The 18,627-nt window shown below is 40.5% G+C and overlaps 2 protein-coding genes across 2 annotated transcripts in view; both read right to left on the reverse strand.

Moving 5' to 3' along the window:
• MEI1 (meiotic double-stranded break formation protein 1) overlaps positions 1-18,627 on the reverse strand; it is a 122,015-nt gene that overhangs the window by 62,605 nt on the left and 40,783 nt on the right. The window contains exons 18-19 of the mRNA XM_037846257.1: positions 16,939-17,107; positions 5,411-5,558 (exon numbers count right to left, since the gene is read on the reverse strand). Coding sequence (XP_037702185.1) covers positions 5,411-5,558; positions 16,939-17,107 — 317 coding nt within the window. The remainder of the gene's footprint in view (positions 1-5,410; positions 5,559-16,938; positions 17,108-18,627) is intronic.
• On the reverse strand, positions 1,463-1,703 carry LOC119541906 (protein transport protein Sec61 subunit gamma-like). The gene has a single exon (XM_037846258.1). The coding sequence runs from the start codon at positions 1,667-1,669 to the stop codon at positions 1,463-1,465; it is 207 nt and encodes a 68-aa protein (XP_037702186.1). The 5' UTR covers positions 1,670-1,703.

Below are 18,627 nucleotides of genomic sequence, written 5' to 3' on the forward strand. Positions count from 1 at the left end.
CCTGAATTCGTTGACTCATTTTTAAATATGATTTAGCATATTTCTTTGAAAATCTTTAATTGATTGTTTCATTAAAGTGAAACAATATCTCAACTCTATCTTAATTGAGGTGTAAGTTTGTTCCTTTGAGTGGGCCATATCTTTGTTTTTTCCTAATGTAATTTGTAGTTTTCTGTTGTCTAGGCTTCTGGTTACCTTGGTTGCTCCAATCAGATTTTCCTAGACCAGACTGGGTTCAGGTCTCATAGTGGGGCTACAATATTCAGAGTCAAGTTTCCCTGAAGGTGTGTCTTAGAAGATTGACAGACTTTCCTGTGAGGCCTCTAGCTGCTGTGCTTTTCCTAACCTGCCCAGCAGGTGGTGCCTGTCAGCCTGTTGCTCCCCACTGGTGTAAGGAGGTGTGGCTCCTTTATTTCTTAGCTTAGTTTGTTTCTGTTTTTAATTGTTTTCTCTCAGGCCCTGGGGTCTGAGTTCTGAAGGGCGGGTCAGCCCTAGAGCTGGGCCCCACCTCCTTCCTCTTAGGCAAGATACACCCCCTATCTTATGCATTTGAAGAGCTCCTTTGTCTCTCTGACTTTGTCATCTGTACCCTGTCTGGGTCAGAGTGCTGCAAACTGAAAATGGCTGGGGCTACCTCCACTGGGCTACTCAAGTTGAGAAAGAGAAAAAAGGAAAGAAAGCCCCCTTTCAGAGTCAGTCCATGGCCCCACAGTTTCGCCCATCAGTCAGATAGAGCACCCGGTCTTCTGGGCTCCCTTTCCTGGGATACAGGTCTTTTCTGGCTCTCTAAGGTCAGTCTCTAAAAGCCTCTGTATTTTTCCTTCTTTTTTTTTTTTTTTGTTTGTTTTTAATTAATTTTTTTCCTTTCAGCCTCACCTCCTCTCAACTGGGGTTTGTCTACGTTTGTAGCTTGCATTCAGCAGTCCACATTTGTTGATTAAAACCCCAGTTGGAGCTGGGCTGAGCTATATTCATTTGCTCCAAGAATGCTGCTTTCTCCCACAGTGAGGTCCTGCAGCTCAGCCCACCATGGGGGTGAGTGCTCCTGGTGCATGTCCACAGTTTTTACTTACAGATTTTATGCTGTGATCTCAGCCATTCCACCCAATCCACGTTGGCATACGATGTGTGGACAGTCACAGTTGTCCCCCAGAAGTTGTTCCAGATTATTTACTAGTTGTTCCTGGTTGTTTATTAGTTGCTCCTGGGGACTAACTAAATTCCACACCACTCTATGCTGCCATCTTGCCCCTCCTGCCTCTCATATACTTTTTTTTTGTGCGTATGTGATAAAAAAGAGAAGTTTATTTTGAAATTATTTTTAGAAATAAGAAACATCTTGGAAGAAAAAAATGAAACAAAAACACAAAATACATAGGCAGAGTTTCACTCCAGGAGCTTCTCAAACCCTCGCTTGTCTACCAGTCCCTAAGATGAACAACAGATTCTTCTAAAAAGGTATTCAGCCACCAACCATAATGTTATTTATAGGCATATGGATCAATTTCACAAAGAAGCAAATGAATCCCATAACAGCAAATCCTGTTGCTCTTGCCATGGCAATCTTCTGGAATTCTTTTCTATCAGGTTTGGTACCTCTTTTAACCAGCTGAATTGAGTCCTTCACAAACTGCCAACTTGGCTCAACAAACTGTATTACTTGATCCATGATTGCCTGCTCCACTGCCAGCTAAGATGCCAGGGACACGTAGCACAGCAGCAGACAGACCCCCTCTCATATACTTTTAATCCCCTTTTTCCTCTCTCGTTTTGCTATACTCTGGCTAAACCTCTTCTACCACAGTTAACTCTAACTCTGCATATTCCATGCTTGCAGCTGTGGGTCTGACATAAAAGAGGGGCAAGAATCAATTCTCTGTCCTCATTTTACTTAGCAACATTTGACACATTTGATCACTCTCCTCTTTGAAACAGTTTCTTTACTTGGCTTCTAGGAAATGTTCCCTGGTGTTCTAGTTTGCTAATGCTGCCAGAATGCAAAACACCAGAGATGGATTGGCTTTTATAAAAAGGGGTTTATTTGGTTACACAGTTACAGTCTTAAGGCCATAAAGTGTCCAAGGTAACACATCAGCAATCAGGTACCTTCACTGGAGGATGGCCAGTGGTGTCTGGAAAACCTCTGTTAGCTGGGAAGGCACGTGGCTGCCATCTGCTCCAAAGTTCTGGTTTCAAAATGGCTTTCTCCTAGGACATTCCTCTCTAGGCTGCGGTTCCTCAAAAATGTCACTCTTATTTGCACTTGGGATATTTGTCCTCTCCCAGCCTCTCTGGAGCAAGAGTTTGCTTTCAACTGCTGTCTTCAAACTATCTCTCATCTGCAGCTCCTGTGCTTTCTTCAAAGTGTCCCTCTTGGCTGTAGCTCCTCTTCAAATGTCACTCACAGCGGCACTGAGTTCCTTCTGTTTGTCAGCTCATTTATATGGCTCCACAGATCAAGGACCACCCTGAATGGGTGGGGCCACACCTCCATGGAAATTATCTCATCAGTGTTATCACCTACAGTTGGGTGAGGCACATCTCCATAGAAACACTCAAAGAACTCCAATCTAATCAGCACTAAAATGTCTACCACACAAGATTGCATCAAAGAATACGGCTTTTTCTGGGGAACATAATACATTCAAACTGGCACACCTGGTTTTCTTCCTGCTTCACTGGCTATTCCTTTTCAATCTCCATTGCTGATTTTTCTTTTGTTCCCCAACTTCTAAGTACTGGAGAGTCCCAGTCTCAGTCCTTGTTTCTTTCTTCTCTATCTACACTCATTCCACTCACTCTCTTGGTGATCACATCTAATCTCCAGTCTTGTGGTTTTGAATACCATTTATATACTTCCAAATCTGTAACTCCTGTTCACAGCTCCCCTAAACTCCATATTCAAATATTCAATTGCTAGCCAACATAGCCACTCAGATATCTGAAAGACAACTCAAATCTAATGTGCCCCAAACCAAGCTCCTGAAAGTCCCCCCCAAAACTTGTTACTCCAGAAATTTTCTTCATCTTGGTTGAGGGCTACTTCATCTTTCCTGTTGCTCAGGATACAATCCTTGGAAAAATTATTTTATTCTCTCTTATTCTCACACCTCCACAGCTGATTCATCAAGAACTCCTATTGGTGCCACCAATTTACCAGAAACTGACATTTTTCACTACCTCTTCTGCTTCTTCTTGTCTACAATATTGTTGTAGCCTAACTGGTTTCTCTGCTGACGCCCTTCCCCCCCTTCAGTCTATTTCCCCAATAGCCAGAGAGACCTTAATTCAGGTCACATTACCCCAGTCATAAGACTATGAGATTACCAAGGCAGCAAATTTAGATAGGAAAGAAAAGCTGTCAAAGACTGAGCCCTGGGGCATGAGAGGGAGTGTCCTTCAGCAAAGGACACTGAGGCAGAACAGCCAGAGAAGTAGGAAGAAAAATGAGAGTACATGGAATTCTAGATGCCAAGTAAAGACAGCATTTCAAAGAAAAGAGATACTGTTCATAGGGTAAATAAGATGATGGCTAAATATAGACTTGCAGCTTTAGCCATGAGTAGGTTTTTGGTGACTTTTAAGTACATTTTCAGAGATGTGGTAGAGGTAAGAGCCTAACTGTGGTAGGTTCAAGAGAGAATTAGAGAGCAGGAAATGTATAAAACAAGCCTGAATCATCTTTTCATACCATAAAGCACAAAAACTGTCAAAGATTACTAGAGTTGTGTCAAAAGGACTTAGGAGCCACCCTGAATAGGCTTCCAATGGCCAATGTTAGGACAAGTTCAGTCTCAAAAAGGATAACAGAGGATTGAAACACATCAAATATTTTAAAAATCTATCAGTTCATAATGATATTTAAAGGATCTCTTTGATCACCTTTGGAGGATGCTAGGAACCAACTCATATTTTTGAAAACTGGTAATTAAAGGAAAAGAATCAAGCATTAAAGCTATTCTTCCTATACAATCTACACCAAAGAGTAACCAGATAGTCAATGAAGGGAAGTTTGTTTTTATAAAAGTATTCCACCCTCTTTCCTCCCTGGCTGCCTGAGGATCACCCGCCATCATGAATGACAGGTAACTATCAGGACCAGGAAGGTCATGACCAACTGACTACTTCAGTGGAAACAAGTGGTCATCGATGTCCTTCACCCTGGAAAGGCAACAGTACCTAAGACAGAAATTCAGGAAAAACTAGCCAAAATATACAAGACTACACCAAAACAAAACGTCATCTTTGAATTTGGATTGAGAACCCATTTTGGTGATAGCAAGACAACTGGCTATGGTATGATTTACAACTCCTTGAATTATGAAAAGAAAAATGAACCCAAACACAGATTTGCAAGACATGGCCTGTATGAAAAGAAAAAGACCTCAAGAAAACAGCAAAAGGAATGCAAGAACAGAATGAAGAAAGTCAGGGGGACTGCAAAGGCCAATGCTGGTGCTGGCAAAAAGAAGGAATAAAGATTCTTGAGTGACTTGACCTGTGACTGTGCAGATTTTTCACCAGAGGATTAATGAAACTATAAAAACTTTGAAAAGAAAGTATTCCAGTTAATAAACATAAAAAGTGTTACAAAATTAGAATACTATTTTGTAATCCTTAGTGAATTAATGGATCTAGGCAATGATCACCAGTGGTTGCTAATATCACAAAAAGAGACACAATGGGACATTTTGTGCTCAGATCAGCCTTATTTGAAAAACATATACTTCCACTACACCTTCCTGCTTCCATTCACATTGAACCAACTTTGCTTGCATCAGAAAGAGACACACTTAACAGTGAAGGAAAAGTGTCCTAGGTTGAGGCTGAGAGTCAGTAGCTAAAAAGTAGAAAAATTCTTTAAGAAGGAGGTGCAAGATTCATAACCAATTAGATATGGTCCTTGATCCCCAGGAGTTTATAAAGAAGCTGGAGAATAAAAACATGTACATATACAACCACCATCCATGACCCTGATTAAGAATGATCTGGGTCTCAGCAACCCACTTTGTTTAATAAATTATTAGTTGAAGTAGCTATGCCTTTCTTCTCACATCTTTCTCCTGCACACACCAGAATGGTACCAAGGAAATAGCCTTGGAAGTTGGTCAAGTCTGAATTAGAGTCCTGGCTCCTCCATAGACTAACTGTGTGATCCAGAGAAAGTTACTTTAATTAGAGTCTAGATTTTCTCATCCGTAAAATGAAAATAAAAATCTCCACCTCTCAGAGCTGTTGGGAGAATTAGCTAAGTTACATAGGCTCTGTATGTGTCAGCCCCTTTCCCTCACCCCACTTCCCCAACCCCTACTCTCCCTGGTACCATCCTCTTCTCTACACATACATCATTACAGTCATGGAACATAAATGTAAAGAGGAGCAGGAGGAGGAGGAGGCTTTTGGTCCATACTTCATCTAGTGCCTTGTCTTTGTCCTGGCAGACTGCAAGCAGATAGATAGAGGCTCTGAAGACCATTGATGGGGGCTGCTCACCCTGGTCCCGCAGAGACAGGAGGAAACTTTGCACGGCCACAAACAACTCTGCCTCTGAAACAAATCTGTCAACCAAAATGAAAGTCTGAGTGAGAATGGCAGAGAGGCCAAGCTAAGGGCCCTTCTGCCTTGCCACATCCCCTACAACCCATCTCCACAGTTGAATGACACCTTGCACGAGTAAGGTGTGGGATACCAACAGAGCATTGTCATGAATACACATCACCTGGCTCTATGTTTTGTATCAGGCTCTGTCAGGGGCCAGAAAACCCTCACTTACACACTGAGAGATGAAGTGTCTGCCAGTGGGACCAGCACTGCTAGAGAGAAGGATGCTACTTCTGGGGTTCAGGAGGCCCTGCTTTAGCAGCCAGTCCATCCCTCTCTTCTTGTACTTCAATAAGCTTCAATTGGCTACTTTGTCTTCAATGGGCTACTTTGGTGGAGGGTAGGGATGGGGGTAGTGGGGATCTATGCTTGTATATGCAAAGGAAATGGGGGTGAGAAGGAGACTGACTTCTCACTATATAACCTTTTATATTTTTTGAAGTTTGTACTCTGGGCATGTCTTACCTATCGGGTTAAGCACCTAAAAAAAATTAAATATTTAAAAATCGATAATACTAAATGTTGTGGTATCCTAGATTATGTCCTAGAATAGGAGGGGAAAAATGGTGAAATCCTAATTAATTACTAATTAATAAATAGTAATAAGTCAATGTTGGTTTCTTAGTTTTAATAAATGTACCATGGTTACATTAACATCAGGGAAAAATGAGTTAGGGGTATAAATCTAAAATTATTCCAAAATAAAAAGCTTATTAAAACAAAAATAATATCAATAGTAGCCATAGTTCAGAATATTATGCAGCTACCAAAAAATAAGGTAGATCCCTTAAAATATGTATTATCATGGAAAGATGTCCAAGATATATTGTCAAGTTAGAATGCAAGTTGAAGACCTTATATACTATCCCATTGTGTATATTAAAAAAAAAAAAAAAAGTACATATATGTTTGTATATGGCACAGACAAGTTCATGTAGGACATCAAACAACCGTTAGTCCTAGCAGATGTATGGAGTGAATATTTTTATTTTAACTTTTAACAACCATTTTGCTTTAACTTTTACAATAAGCATGTTTTTAAAAATAAGAAAAAAAGTTTTAAAAAATTACATAGGTCAACTGATTTTTTGACAAGGGTGCCAAGAAAATCCAACAGGCAAAGAATAATCTTTTCCACAAGTAATGCTGAAGCAAGTGGACATACACATGCAAAAGAATGAAATTGGACCCCTACCTCACACCATACACAAAAATTACCTCAAATTGGATCATGAAACCAAATGTAAGACTGTAAAAAACTAAAAAAAAAAACTGTAGAAGAAAATATAGGAGTAAATCGTCATCATCTTGGGTTAGAGAATGGTTTCTTAGATACAAAACCAAAAATATAAGTGACAAAAGAAAAAATAGATAAATTAGACTTCATCAAAAATAAAAACTTTTGTGCTGCAAAGGACTTCATCAGGAAAGTGAAAAAAAAAACCCATAGAAAGGGAGAAAACATGTGGAAATCATAAAACTTTTTTGTATCTGAAACACAAAAAAGAACTCATAGTTCAACAATAAAAAGACAACCTGGTTGAAAAATGAGCAAAGGATCTGAACGAACATATCTTCAGAGAAGATATACAAATGGACAAAAAGCACATGAAAAGGTGTTGAACATCATTAGTCATTAGGGATATGAAAATGAAAACTACAATGAGATAACACTTCACACCCAGGAGGATAGCTATTATCAGAAAAGGATGACTATTATCAAAAAATAGACAATAACAAGTATTGGCCAGGATATGGAAAAATTGGAACCCTCAAACATTGTTGATGAGAATGTAAAATGGTAAAGCCACTTTGGAAGTCTGGCATTTCCTCAAAGAGTAAAAGAGTTACCATGTGACTCTGCAATTCCACTCCATAGTCTGACAGGCTAAGACTAAGCCTACCACCTTCACTCTAAATGGCAACCCTCCATCTTCTCTGCTACTTCAATTCCTTGCCTTTTCTGATACTGCACCCCATCTGGCTCTACCTTTCCAACTGCTATTTTGCAGGTTCCTCTAACTGTTGTCACCCTCTACAATGTGCCTCTTTCTCCATATACACAGTTACGGAATGGTCTTCCAAAAATTCTCTCTTCAGTTCATCCTAATCCTTAATATACTGTCTGGTTGATCTCAAGACTATAGCCTGAGTTGCCCAAATCTCTGCCTTCAAGTCAAATTTCTTTCTACCTTCAACTTAAATCCTGCTTCTGAGCTCCAGACCCAACTGCCAAATAGACATCTTTCCAACAATTCACCTAAGTTGGGAACTTATTTATTTTTTAGATTTTGAAAATTACTTAAATACTGGGAAGGTATATCAGTTAGTTAATTCAAGTTTTTAAAAAGGACATCAACTATATTAAATATATAAATGCAATTTAAAATTTGAAGGTGTTCAATTAACTAAGTTTAAAAATGGAATCAAGTATTATTTAAAGCCTCTTAAAAGGTGATTATTAAATTTATTACACTTACAAATAGAATAATTTGTAAGTCAAACTTAAAAGCTTAAGGAAGGGAGGCGGGGCAAGATGGCAGACTGGTGAGCTGTATGTTTTAGTTACTCCTCCAGGAAAGTAGGTAGAAAGCCAGGAACTGCGTGGACTGGACACCACAGAGCAATCTGACTTTGGGCATACTTCATACAACACTCATGAAAACGTGGAACTGCTGAGATCAGCGAAATCTGTAAGTTTTTGAGGCCAGGGGACCCGCGCCCCTCCCTGCCAGGCTCAGTCCCGTGGGAGGAGGGGCTGTCAGCTCCGGGAAGGAGAAGGGAGAACTGCAGTGGCAGCCCTTATCGGAAACTCATTCTGCTGATCCAAACTCCAACCATAGATAGACAGAGACCAGACACCAGAGAATCTGAGAGCAGACAGCCCAGCAGAGAGGAGACAGGCATAGAAAAAAAACAACACAAAAAACTCCAAAATAAAAGCGGAGGATTTTTAGAGTTCTGGTGAACATAGAAAGGGGAAGGGCAGAGCTCAGGCCCGAGCTCAGGCCCTGAGGCGCATATGCAAATCCCGAAGAAAAGCTGATCTCTCTGCCCTGTGGACCTTTCCTTAATGGCCCTGGTTGCTTTGTCTCTTAGCATTTCAATAACCCATTAGATCTCTGAGGAGGGCCCTTTTTTTTTTTTTTTTTTAATCCTTTTTTCTTTTTCTAAAACAATTACTCTAAGAAGCCCAATACAGAAAGCTTCAAAGACTTGCAATTTGGGCAGGTCAAGTCAAGAGCAGAACTAAGAGAGCTCTGAGACAAAACGCAATAATCCAGTGGCTGAGAAAATTCACTAAACACCACAACTTCCCAAGAAAAGGGGGTTGTCCGCTCACAGCCATCATCCTGGTGGACAGGAAACACTCCTGCCCATCGCCAGCCCCATAGCCCAGAGCTGCCCCAGACAACCCAGTGTGACGGAAGTGCTTCAAATAACAGGCACACACCACAAAACTGGGCGTGGACATTAGCCTTCCCTGCAACCTCAGCTGATTGTCCCAGAGTTGGGAAGGTGGAGCAGTGTGAATTAACAAAGCCCCATTCAGCCATCATTTCAGCAGTCTGGGAGCCTCCCTACACAGCCCAGCAGCCCAGAACTGCCCTGGGGGGACGGCACTCACCTCTGACATAGCACAGTCATCCCTCAACAGAGGACCCGGGGTGCACGGCCTGGAAGAGGGGCCCACTTGCAAGTCTCAGGAGCCATACGCCAATACCAAGGACTTCTGAGTCAGTGGCAGAGACAAACTGTGGCAGGACTGAACTGAAGGATTATTGCAGCAGCTTTAAAACTCTAGGATCACCAGGGAGATTTGATTGTTAGGGCCACCCCCTCTCCCTGACTGCCCAGAAACACGCCCCATATACAGGGCAGGCAACACCAACTACACACGCAAGCTTGGTACACCAATTGACCCCACAAGACTCACTCCCCCACTCACCAAAAAGGCTAAGCAGGGGAGAACTGGCTTGTGGAGAACAGGTGGCTCGTGGACGCCACCTGCTGGTTAGTTAGAGAAAGTGTACTCCATGAAGCTGTAGATCTGATAAATTAGAGATAAGGACTTCAATTGGTCTACAAATCTTAAAAGAACCCTATCAAGTTCAGCAAATGCCACGAGGCCAAAAACAACAGAAAATTATAAAGCATATGAAAAAACCAAACGATATGGATAACCCAAGCCCAAGCACCCAAATCAAAAGACCAGAAGAGACACAGCACCTAGAGCAGCTACTCAAAGAACTAAAGATGAACAATGAGACCCTAGTACAGGATACAAAGGAAATCAAGAAGACCCTAGAAGAGCATAAAGAAGACATTGCAAGACTAAATAAAAAAATGGATGATCTTATGGAAATTAAAGAAACTGTTGACCAAATTAAAAAGATTCTGGACACTCATAGTACAAGACTAGAGGAAGTTGAACAACGAATCAGTGACCTGGAAGATGACAGAATGGAAAATGAAAGCATAAAAGAAAGAATGCGGAAAAAACTGAAAAAATTGAAATGGACCTCAGGGATATGATAGATAATATGAAACGTCCGAATATAAGACTCATTGGTGTCCCAGAAGGGGAAGAAAAGGGTAAAGGTCTAGGAAGAGTATTCAAAGAAACTGTTGGGGAAAACTTTCCAAATCTTCTAAACAACATAAATACACAAATCATAAATGCTCAGCGAACTCCAAATAGAATAAATCCAAATAAACCCACTCCGAGACATATACTGATCACACTGTCAAACACAGAAGAGAAGGAGCAAGTTCTGAAAGCAGCAAGAGAAAAGCAATTCACCACATACAAAGGAAACAGCGTAAGACTAAGTAGTGACTACTCAGCAGCCACCATGGAGGCAAGAAGGCAGTGGCACGATATATTTAAAATTCTGAGTGAGAAAAATTTCCAGCCAAGAATACTTTATCCAGCAAACCTCTCCTTCAGATTTGAGGGAGAGCTTAAATTTTTCACAGACAAACAAATGCTGAGAGAATTTGCTAACAAGAGACCTGCCCTACAGGAGATACTAAAGGGAGCCCTACAGACAGAGAAACAAAGAAAGGACAGAGAGACTTGGAGAAAGGTTCAGTACTAAAGAGATTCGGTATGGGTACAATAAAGGATATTAATAGACAGAGGGGAAAAATATGACAAACATAAACCAAAGGATAAGATGGCTGATTCAAGAAATGCCTTCACGGTTATAACGTTGAATGTAAATGGATTAAACTCCCCAATTAAAAGATATAGATTCGCAGAATGGATCAAAAAAAATGAACCATCAATATGTTGCATACAAGAGACTCATCTTAGACACAGGGACACAAAGAAACTGAAAGTGAAAGGATGGAAAAAAATATTTCATGCAAGCTACAGCCAAAAGAAAGCAGGTGTAGCGATATTAATCTCAGATAAAATAGACTTTAAATGCAGGGATGTTTCGAGAGACAAAGAAGGCCACTACATACTAATAAAAGGGGCAATTCAACAAGAAGAAATAACAATCATAAATGTCTATGCACCCAATCAAGGTGCCACAAAATACATGAGAGAAACACTGGCAAAAATAAGGAAGCGACTGATGTTTCCACAATAATTGTGGGAGACTTCAACACATCACTCTCTCCTATAGATAGATCAACCAGACAGAAGACCAATAAGGAAATTGAAAACCTAAACAATCTGATAGATGAATTAGATTTAACAGACACATACAGGACATTACATCCCAAATCACCAGGATACACATACTTTTCTAGAGCTCGTGGAACTTTCTCCAGAATAGATCATATGCTGGGACATAAAACAAGCCTCAATAAATTTAAAAAGATTGAAATTATTCAAAGCACATTCTCTGACCACAATGGAATACAATTAGAAGTCAATAACCATCAGAGACTTAGAAAATTCACAAACACCTGGAGGTTAAACAACACACTCCTAAACAATCAGTGGGTTAAAGAAGAAATAGCAAGAGAAATTGCTAAATACATAGAGACGAATGAAAATGAGAACACAACATACCAAAACCTATGGGATGCAGCAAAAGCAGTGCTAAGGGGGAAATTTATAGCACTAAATGCATATATTAAAAAGGAAGAAAGAGCCAAAATCAAAGAACTAATAGATCAACTGAAGAAGCTAGAAAATGAACAGCAAACCAATCCTAAACCAAGTACAAGAAAAGAAATAACAAGGATTAAAGCAGAAATAAATGACATAGAGAACAAAAAAACAATAGAGAGGATAAATATCACCAAAAGTTGGTTCTTTGAGAAGATCAACAAGATTGACAAGCCCCTAGCTACACTGACAAAATCAAAAAGAGAGAAGACCCATATAAACAAAATAATGAATGAAAAAGGTGACATAACTGCGGATCCTGAAGAAATTAAAAAAATTATAAGAGGATATTATGAACAACTGTATGGCAACAAACTGGATAATGTAGAGGAAATGGACAATTTCCTGGAAACATATGAACAACCTAGACTGACCAGAGAAGAAATAGAAGACCTCAACCAACCCATCACAAGCAAAGAGATCCAATCAGTCATCAAAAATCTTCCCACAAATAAATGCCCAGGGCCAGATGGCTTCACAGGGGAATTCTACCAAACTTTCCAGAAAGAACTGACACCAATCTTACTTAAACTCTTTCAAAACATTGAAGAAAATGGAACACTACCTAACTAATTTTATGAAGCTAACATCAATCTAATACCAAAACCAGGCAAAGATGCTACAAAAAAGGAAAACTACCGGCCAATCTCCCTAATGAATATAGATGCAAAAATCCTCAACAAAATACTTGCAAATAGAATCCAAAGACACATTAAAAAAATCATACACCATGACCAAGTGGGGTTCATTCCAGGCATGCAAGGATGGTTCAACATAAGAAAATCAATCAATGTATTACAACACATTAACAAGTCAAAAGGGAAAAATCAATTGATCATCTCAATAGATGCTGAAAAAGCATTTGACAAAATCCAACATCCGTTTTTAATAAAAACACTTCAAAAGGTAGGAATTGAAGGAAACTTCCTCAACATGATAAAGAGCATATATGAAAAACCCACAGCCAGCATAGTACTCAACGGTGAGAGACTGAAAGCCTTCCCTCTAAGATCAGGAACAAGACAAGGATGCCCGCTGTCACCACTGTTATTCAACATTGTGCTGGAAGTGCTAGCCAGGGCAATCCGGCAAGACAAAGAAATAAAAGGCATCCAAATTGGAAAAGAAGAAGTAAAACTGTCATTGTTTGCAGATGATATGATCTTACATCTAGAAAACCCTGAGAAATCGACGATACAGCTACTAGAGCTAATAAACAAATTTAGCAAAGTAGCGGGATACAAGGTTAATGCACATAAGTCAGTAATGTTTCTATATGCTAGAAATGAACAAACTGAAGAGACACTCAAGAAAAAGATACCATTTTCAATAGCAACTAAAAAAATCAAGTACCTAGGAATAAACTTAACCAAAGATGTAAAAGACCTATACAAAGAAAACTACATAACTCTACTAAAAGAAATAGAAGGGGACCTTAAAAGATGGAAAAATATTCCATGTTCATGGATAGGAAGACTGAATGTCATTAAGATGTCAATTCTACCCAAACTCATCTACAGATTCAATGCAATCCCAATCAAAATTCCAACAACCTACTTTGCAGACTTGGAAAAGCTAGTTATCAAATTTATTTGGAAAGGGAAGATGCCTCGAATTGCTAAAGACACTCTAAAAAAGAAAAACGAAGTGGGAGGACTTACACTCCCTGACTTTGAAGCTTATTATAAAGCCACAGTTGCCAAAACAGCATGGTACTGGCACAAATATAGACATATAGATCAATGGAATCGAATTGAGAATTCAGAGATAGACCCTCAGATCTATGGCTGACTGATCTTTGATAAGGCCCCCAAAGTCACTGAACTGAGTCATAATGGTCTTTTCAACAAATGGGGCTGGGAGAGTTGGATATCCATATCCAAAAGAATGAAAGAGGACCCCTACCTCACCCCCTACACAAAAATTAACTCAAAATGGACCAAAGATCTCAATATAAAAGAAAGTACCATAAAACTCCTAGAAGATAATGTAGGAAAACATCTTCAAGACCTTGTATTAGGCGGCCACTTCCTAGACTTTACACCCAAAGCACAAGCAACAAAAGAGAAAATAGATAAATGGGAACTCCTCAAGCTTAGAAGTTTCTGCACCTCAAAGGAATTTCTCAAAAATGTAAAGAGGCAGCCAACTCAATGGGAAAAAATTTTTGGAAACCATGTATCTGACAAAAGACTGATATCTTGCATATATAAAGAAATCCTACAACTCAATGACAATAGTACAGACGGCCCAATTATAAAATGGGCAAAAGATATGAAAAGACAGTTCTCTGAAGAGGAAATACAAATGACCAAGAAACACATGAAAAAATGTTCAGCTTCACTAGCTATTAGAGAGATGCAAATTAAGACCACAATGAGATACCATCTAACACCGGTTAGAATGGCTGCCATTAAACAAACAGGAAACTACAAATGCTGGAGGGGATGTGGAGAAATTGGAACTCTTATTCACTGTTGGTGGGACTGTATAATGGTTCAGCCACTCTGGAAGTCAGTCTGGCAGTTCCTTAGAAAACTAGATACAGAGTTACCATTCGATCCAGCGATTGCACTTCTCGTTATATACCCGGAAGATCGGAAAGCAGTGACACGAACAGATATCTGCACGCCAATGTTCATAGCAGCATTATTCACAATTGCCAAGAGATGGAAACAACCCAAATGTCCTTCAACAGATGAGTGGATAAATAAAATGTGGTATATACACACGATGGAATACTACGTGGCAGTAAGAAGGAACGATCTCGTGAAACATATGGCAACATGGATGAACCTTGAAGACATAATGCTGAGCGAAATAAGCCAGGCAGAAAAAGACAAATATTATATGCTACCACTAATGTGAACTTTGAAAAATGTAAAACAAATGGTTTATAATGTAGAATGTAGGGGAACTAGCAATAGAGAGCAATTAAGGAAGGGGGAACAATAATCCAAGAAGAACAGATAAGCTATTTAACATTCTGGGGATGCCCAGGAATGACTATGGTCTGTTAATTTCTGATGGATATAGTAGGAACAAGTTCACAGAAATGTTGCTATATTATGTAACTTTCTTGGGGTAAAGTAGGAACATGTTGGAAGTTAAGCAGTTATCTTAGGTTAGTTGTCTTTTTCTTACTCCCTTGCTATGGTCTCTTTGAAATGTTCTTTTATTGTATGTTTGTTTTCTTTTTAACTTTTTTTTCATACAGTTGATTTAAAAAAGAAGGGAAAGTTAAAAAAAAAGAAAAACAAGGGAAAAAAAAGATGTAGTGCCCCCTTGAGGAGCCTGTGGAGAATGCAGGGGTATTGGCCTACCCCATCTCCATGGTTGCTAACATGACCACAGACATAGGGGACTGGTGGTTTGATGGGTTGAGCCCTCTACCATAGGTTTTACCCTTGGGAAGACGGTTGCTGCAAAGGAGAGGCTAGGCCTCCCTATGGTTGTGCCTAAGAGCCTCCTCCTGAATGCCTCTTTGTTGCTCAGATGTGGCCCTCTCTCTCTGGCTAAGCCAACTTGAAAGGTGAAATCACTGCCCTCCCCACTACGTGGGATCAGACACCCAGGGGAGTGAATCTCCCTGGCAACGTGGAATATGACTCCCGGGGAGGAATGTAGACCTGGCATCGTGGGACGGAGAACATCTTCTTGACCAAAAGGGGGATGTGAAAGGAAATGAAATAACCTTCAGTGGCAGAGAGACTCCAAAAGGAGCCGAGAGGTCACTCTGGTGGGCACTCTTACGCACACTTTAGACAACCCTTTTTAGGTTCTAAAGAATTGGGGTAGCTGGTGGTGGATACCTGAAACTATCAAACTACAACCCAGAACCCATGAATCTCGAAGACAGTTGTATAAAAATGTAGCTTATGAGGGGTGACAATGGGATTGGGAAAGCCATAAGGACCACACTCCACTTTGTCTAGTTTATGGATGGATGAGTAGAAAAATAGGGGAAGGAAACAAACAGACAAAGGTACTCAGTGTTCTTTTTTACTTCAATTGCTCTTTTTCACTCTAATTGTTATTCTTGTTATTTTTGTGTGTGTGCTAATGAAGGTGTCAGGGATTGATTTAGGTGATGAATGTACAACTATGTAATGGTACTGTAAACAATCGAAAGTACGATTTGTTTTGTATGACTGCGTGGTATGTGAATATATCTCAATAAAATGAAGATAAAAAAAAGCTTAAGGAAGAATAATACTGTTATTTTGAAATTTTAACTAATTGTATAGTAATTTTTTAAATCAAAGAAAAACCCCTTTTCTGTGGTCAAACTACCACCTTCAGGGATACTAAAGAACTTGAAATTAGCATTCTGGGCTTGTCTCTCTCAACACTATGTCTACCTGTCTCTTACCTTCTGTGCTGGTTTGAATGTATTATGTCCCCCAAAACGCCATTATCTTTGATGCAATCTTGTGTGAGCAGACATATTGTTGTTGATTAGACTGTAATTCTTTGAGTGTTTCCATGGAGATGTGACCCACCCAACTGTAGGTGATAATTCTAATTGGATAGTTTCCATGGAGGTGTGGCCCCGCCCATTCACTTTGGGCCTTGATTAGTTTACTAGAGCACCAGATAAGCTCAGACGGAAGGAGCGTGCTTGCTACAGCCAAGAGGGACACTTTGGGGAATGCATGGGAGCTGAGAGAGGAGCTTCAGCTTACAGAGACATTTCGGAGCTGGCCTTTGGAAGCCAACTTTTGCTCTGGAGAAGCTAAGAGCGGACAAATGCCCCAAGAGCAATTAAGAGTGACATTTTTGAGGAGCTGAAGCCTAGGGAGGAATGTCCTGGGAGAAAGCCATTTTGAAACCAGAACTTCGGAGCAGATGCCAGCCATGTGCCTTCCCAGCTAACAGGGGTTTTCCAGACACCATTGGCCATCCTCCAGTGAAGGTACCCAATTGTTGATGCATTACCTTGGACACTTTACGGCCTTAAGTCTATAACTGCATAATCAAATAAACCTCCTTTATAAAAGCCAATCCATTTCTGGTATTCTGCAATCCGGCAGCATTAGCAAACTAGAACACCTCCTTTCCAAGATAGGAGCCCCACAGGTTTCTCCTGTGTTCCCAGACCAGCAGCAGGCTTGGAGAGGATGCCTCTGTGAATGTATATTGGACTATACTGGGCTATGGAAGGGAGTCCCACCATGTACCACCAGCCACCAGCTTTGAGCACAGACCTGTCCTCATAGATGTAGGCCAAATAGAAGAGAAGCAGGATGCAGTACTGTCTCTGGCGAGCAGCTCCCTCCACATACTGTTGATCTGACAGGAAGACAAGGCTTTCAGGGCCCCTGCTGCTTATCTGGGGCAGCCCATGCTGCAGGAGCTCAGACACTGCAGAGAGTTCTGAAGAAGGAACAAGCAGGAGAAAGTCACACAGAGAACACAGGAGAGCAGGCAATGAGCACGTGAGTACCTACTACATGTAGAATAGTGTGCAGGGCAGGGAGAGTACATGCATTGCAGAAGGAAATCAGAGTCCTCTCTTCCTTTAGGCAGCTTACAGTCTACCAGGATAGACTAAAGTTAACATGTTGAAGCACATGGAATCATCTCTAAAAAGCTGCATTTGTTCACTCATTCATTTGGTAAATGTTCACTGAGAGGCTACTCTAGACCAGGCTATGAGAACCAGGCCCCACCTCCAAGACCTGGCAGCTGTGGGGAAGAGAAAGATAATGAGACAGACTTGGCAGTACATGTGACCAGTGCCATGGTCAAAATATGGAGGAGAAAGTGACTCATGCTGCCTGGAGTGGGGAGGGCAACTCACAGAGGAGGCAATTGGGGAGGGGGAGCAGAAGAAAGGCAGAGAAAGGAGGGAGGAGAATCCTAGGGACAGGAAGCAAGGCATTCAGAGGCCAGAGTCACGAGAGGACATGTCATGTTGACGGGGTGGTAAGTAGTTAGGTGAGACCGGACCACCATAAATAGATGTAGAGTGTCAGGAGTTAAGGAGCCGTATGATGTAATGTGTAGCTGTTTAAAGAAATTGGATTTTATCCTGAAGGACAGAGATTCCCAGATTTTTTTAAAATGAAATGTCTGTTTCTTAAAAAGAAAGGGCATTTTCATAACAAAAGGATATAAAAGAACAGGATCGCAGAGCGCAAAATTTAAATAAAGTCAACTTTATGAAAAATTGACTATGCTACCCTTATTTTCCACATTTTACCACACACCTAAGAAAAGTCCATTATTGTCTGACACTGCTGTACAGACTGAGGTTTGGGAATCATGGCTGAAGGCTAGAGGAGTTAGGATGTTAAGACTTGATTTTCAGATAGATCACTCCAGCAGTGGGTAGAAATTGGTGAGATGAGAGACTGAGAGCAGGGAGCCAAGTTGGAGGTCAACTGAAAGGGTGTGTCATGCCCAGGCAGTGGACCCAGGACCAAATCCAGGGGCAAGTGCAGGGTGAAGAAGAAAAATCCCACAGCAATTTGCTGAGTTCTAAGTCCAAGGTTAGTGCTTTTTCCCACCAAACCACACTATTATCATCGTGATCATTGGCACTAATATTCTTGAGCCTGGAATGTCCACATGGCCTTTGCTCCTGACAAATAAAAGAAAGTGGACCGTTGATAACTGCACTTAAGGTAGTTACATAAGTGAATATCCTTGTTCTTAGGAAATACACATGGAAGTATTAAGTGTTCCAAGAGCACAGTGTATACAACCTACTCTCAAAGATTTTGAAAACAAATGGATAGATAGATAGACAGATAGATAGATAGACAGATAGATAGATAAATAGGCAGACGGATATGAATGGATGGATAGACAGATACAGATAGAATGATATGGCAAATGTGGCAAAATGTTAAAAGTTGGTGGATCTGGTTATCTGAGTGTGAGGTATGTGG

Source organism: Choloepus didactylus, chromosome 8 (genome assembly GCF_015220235.1).
Source record: "Choloepus didactylus isolate mChoDid1 chromosome 8, mChoDid1.pri, whole genome shotgun sequence".
NCBI lineage: Eukaryota > Metazoa > Chordata > Mammalia > Pilosa > Megalonychidae > Choloepus > Choloepus didactylus.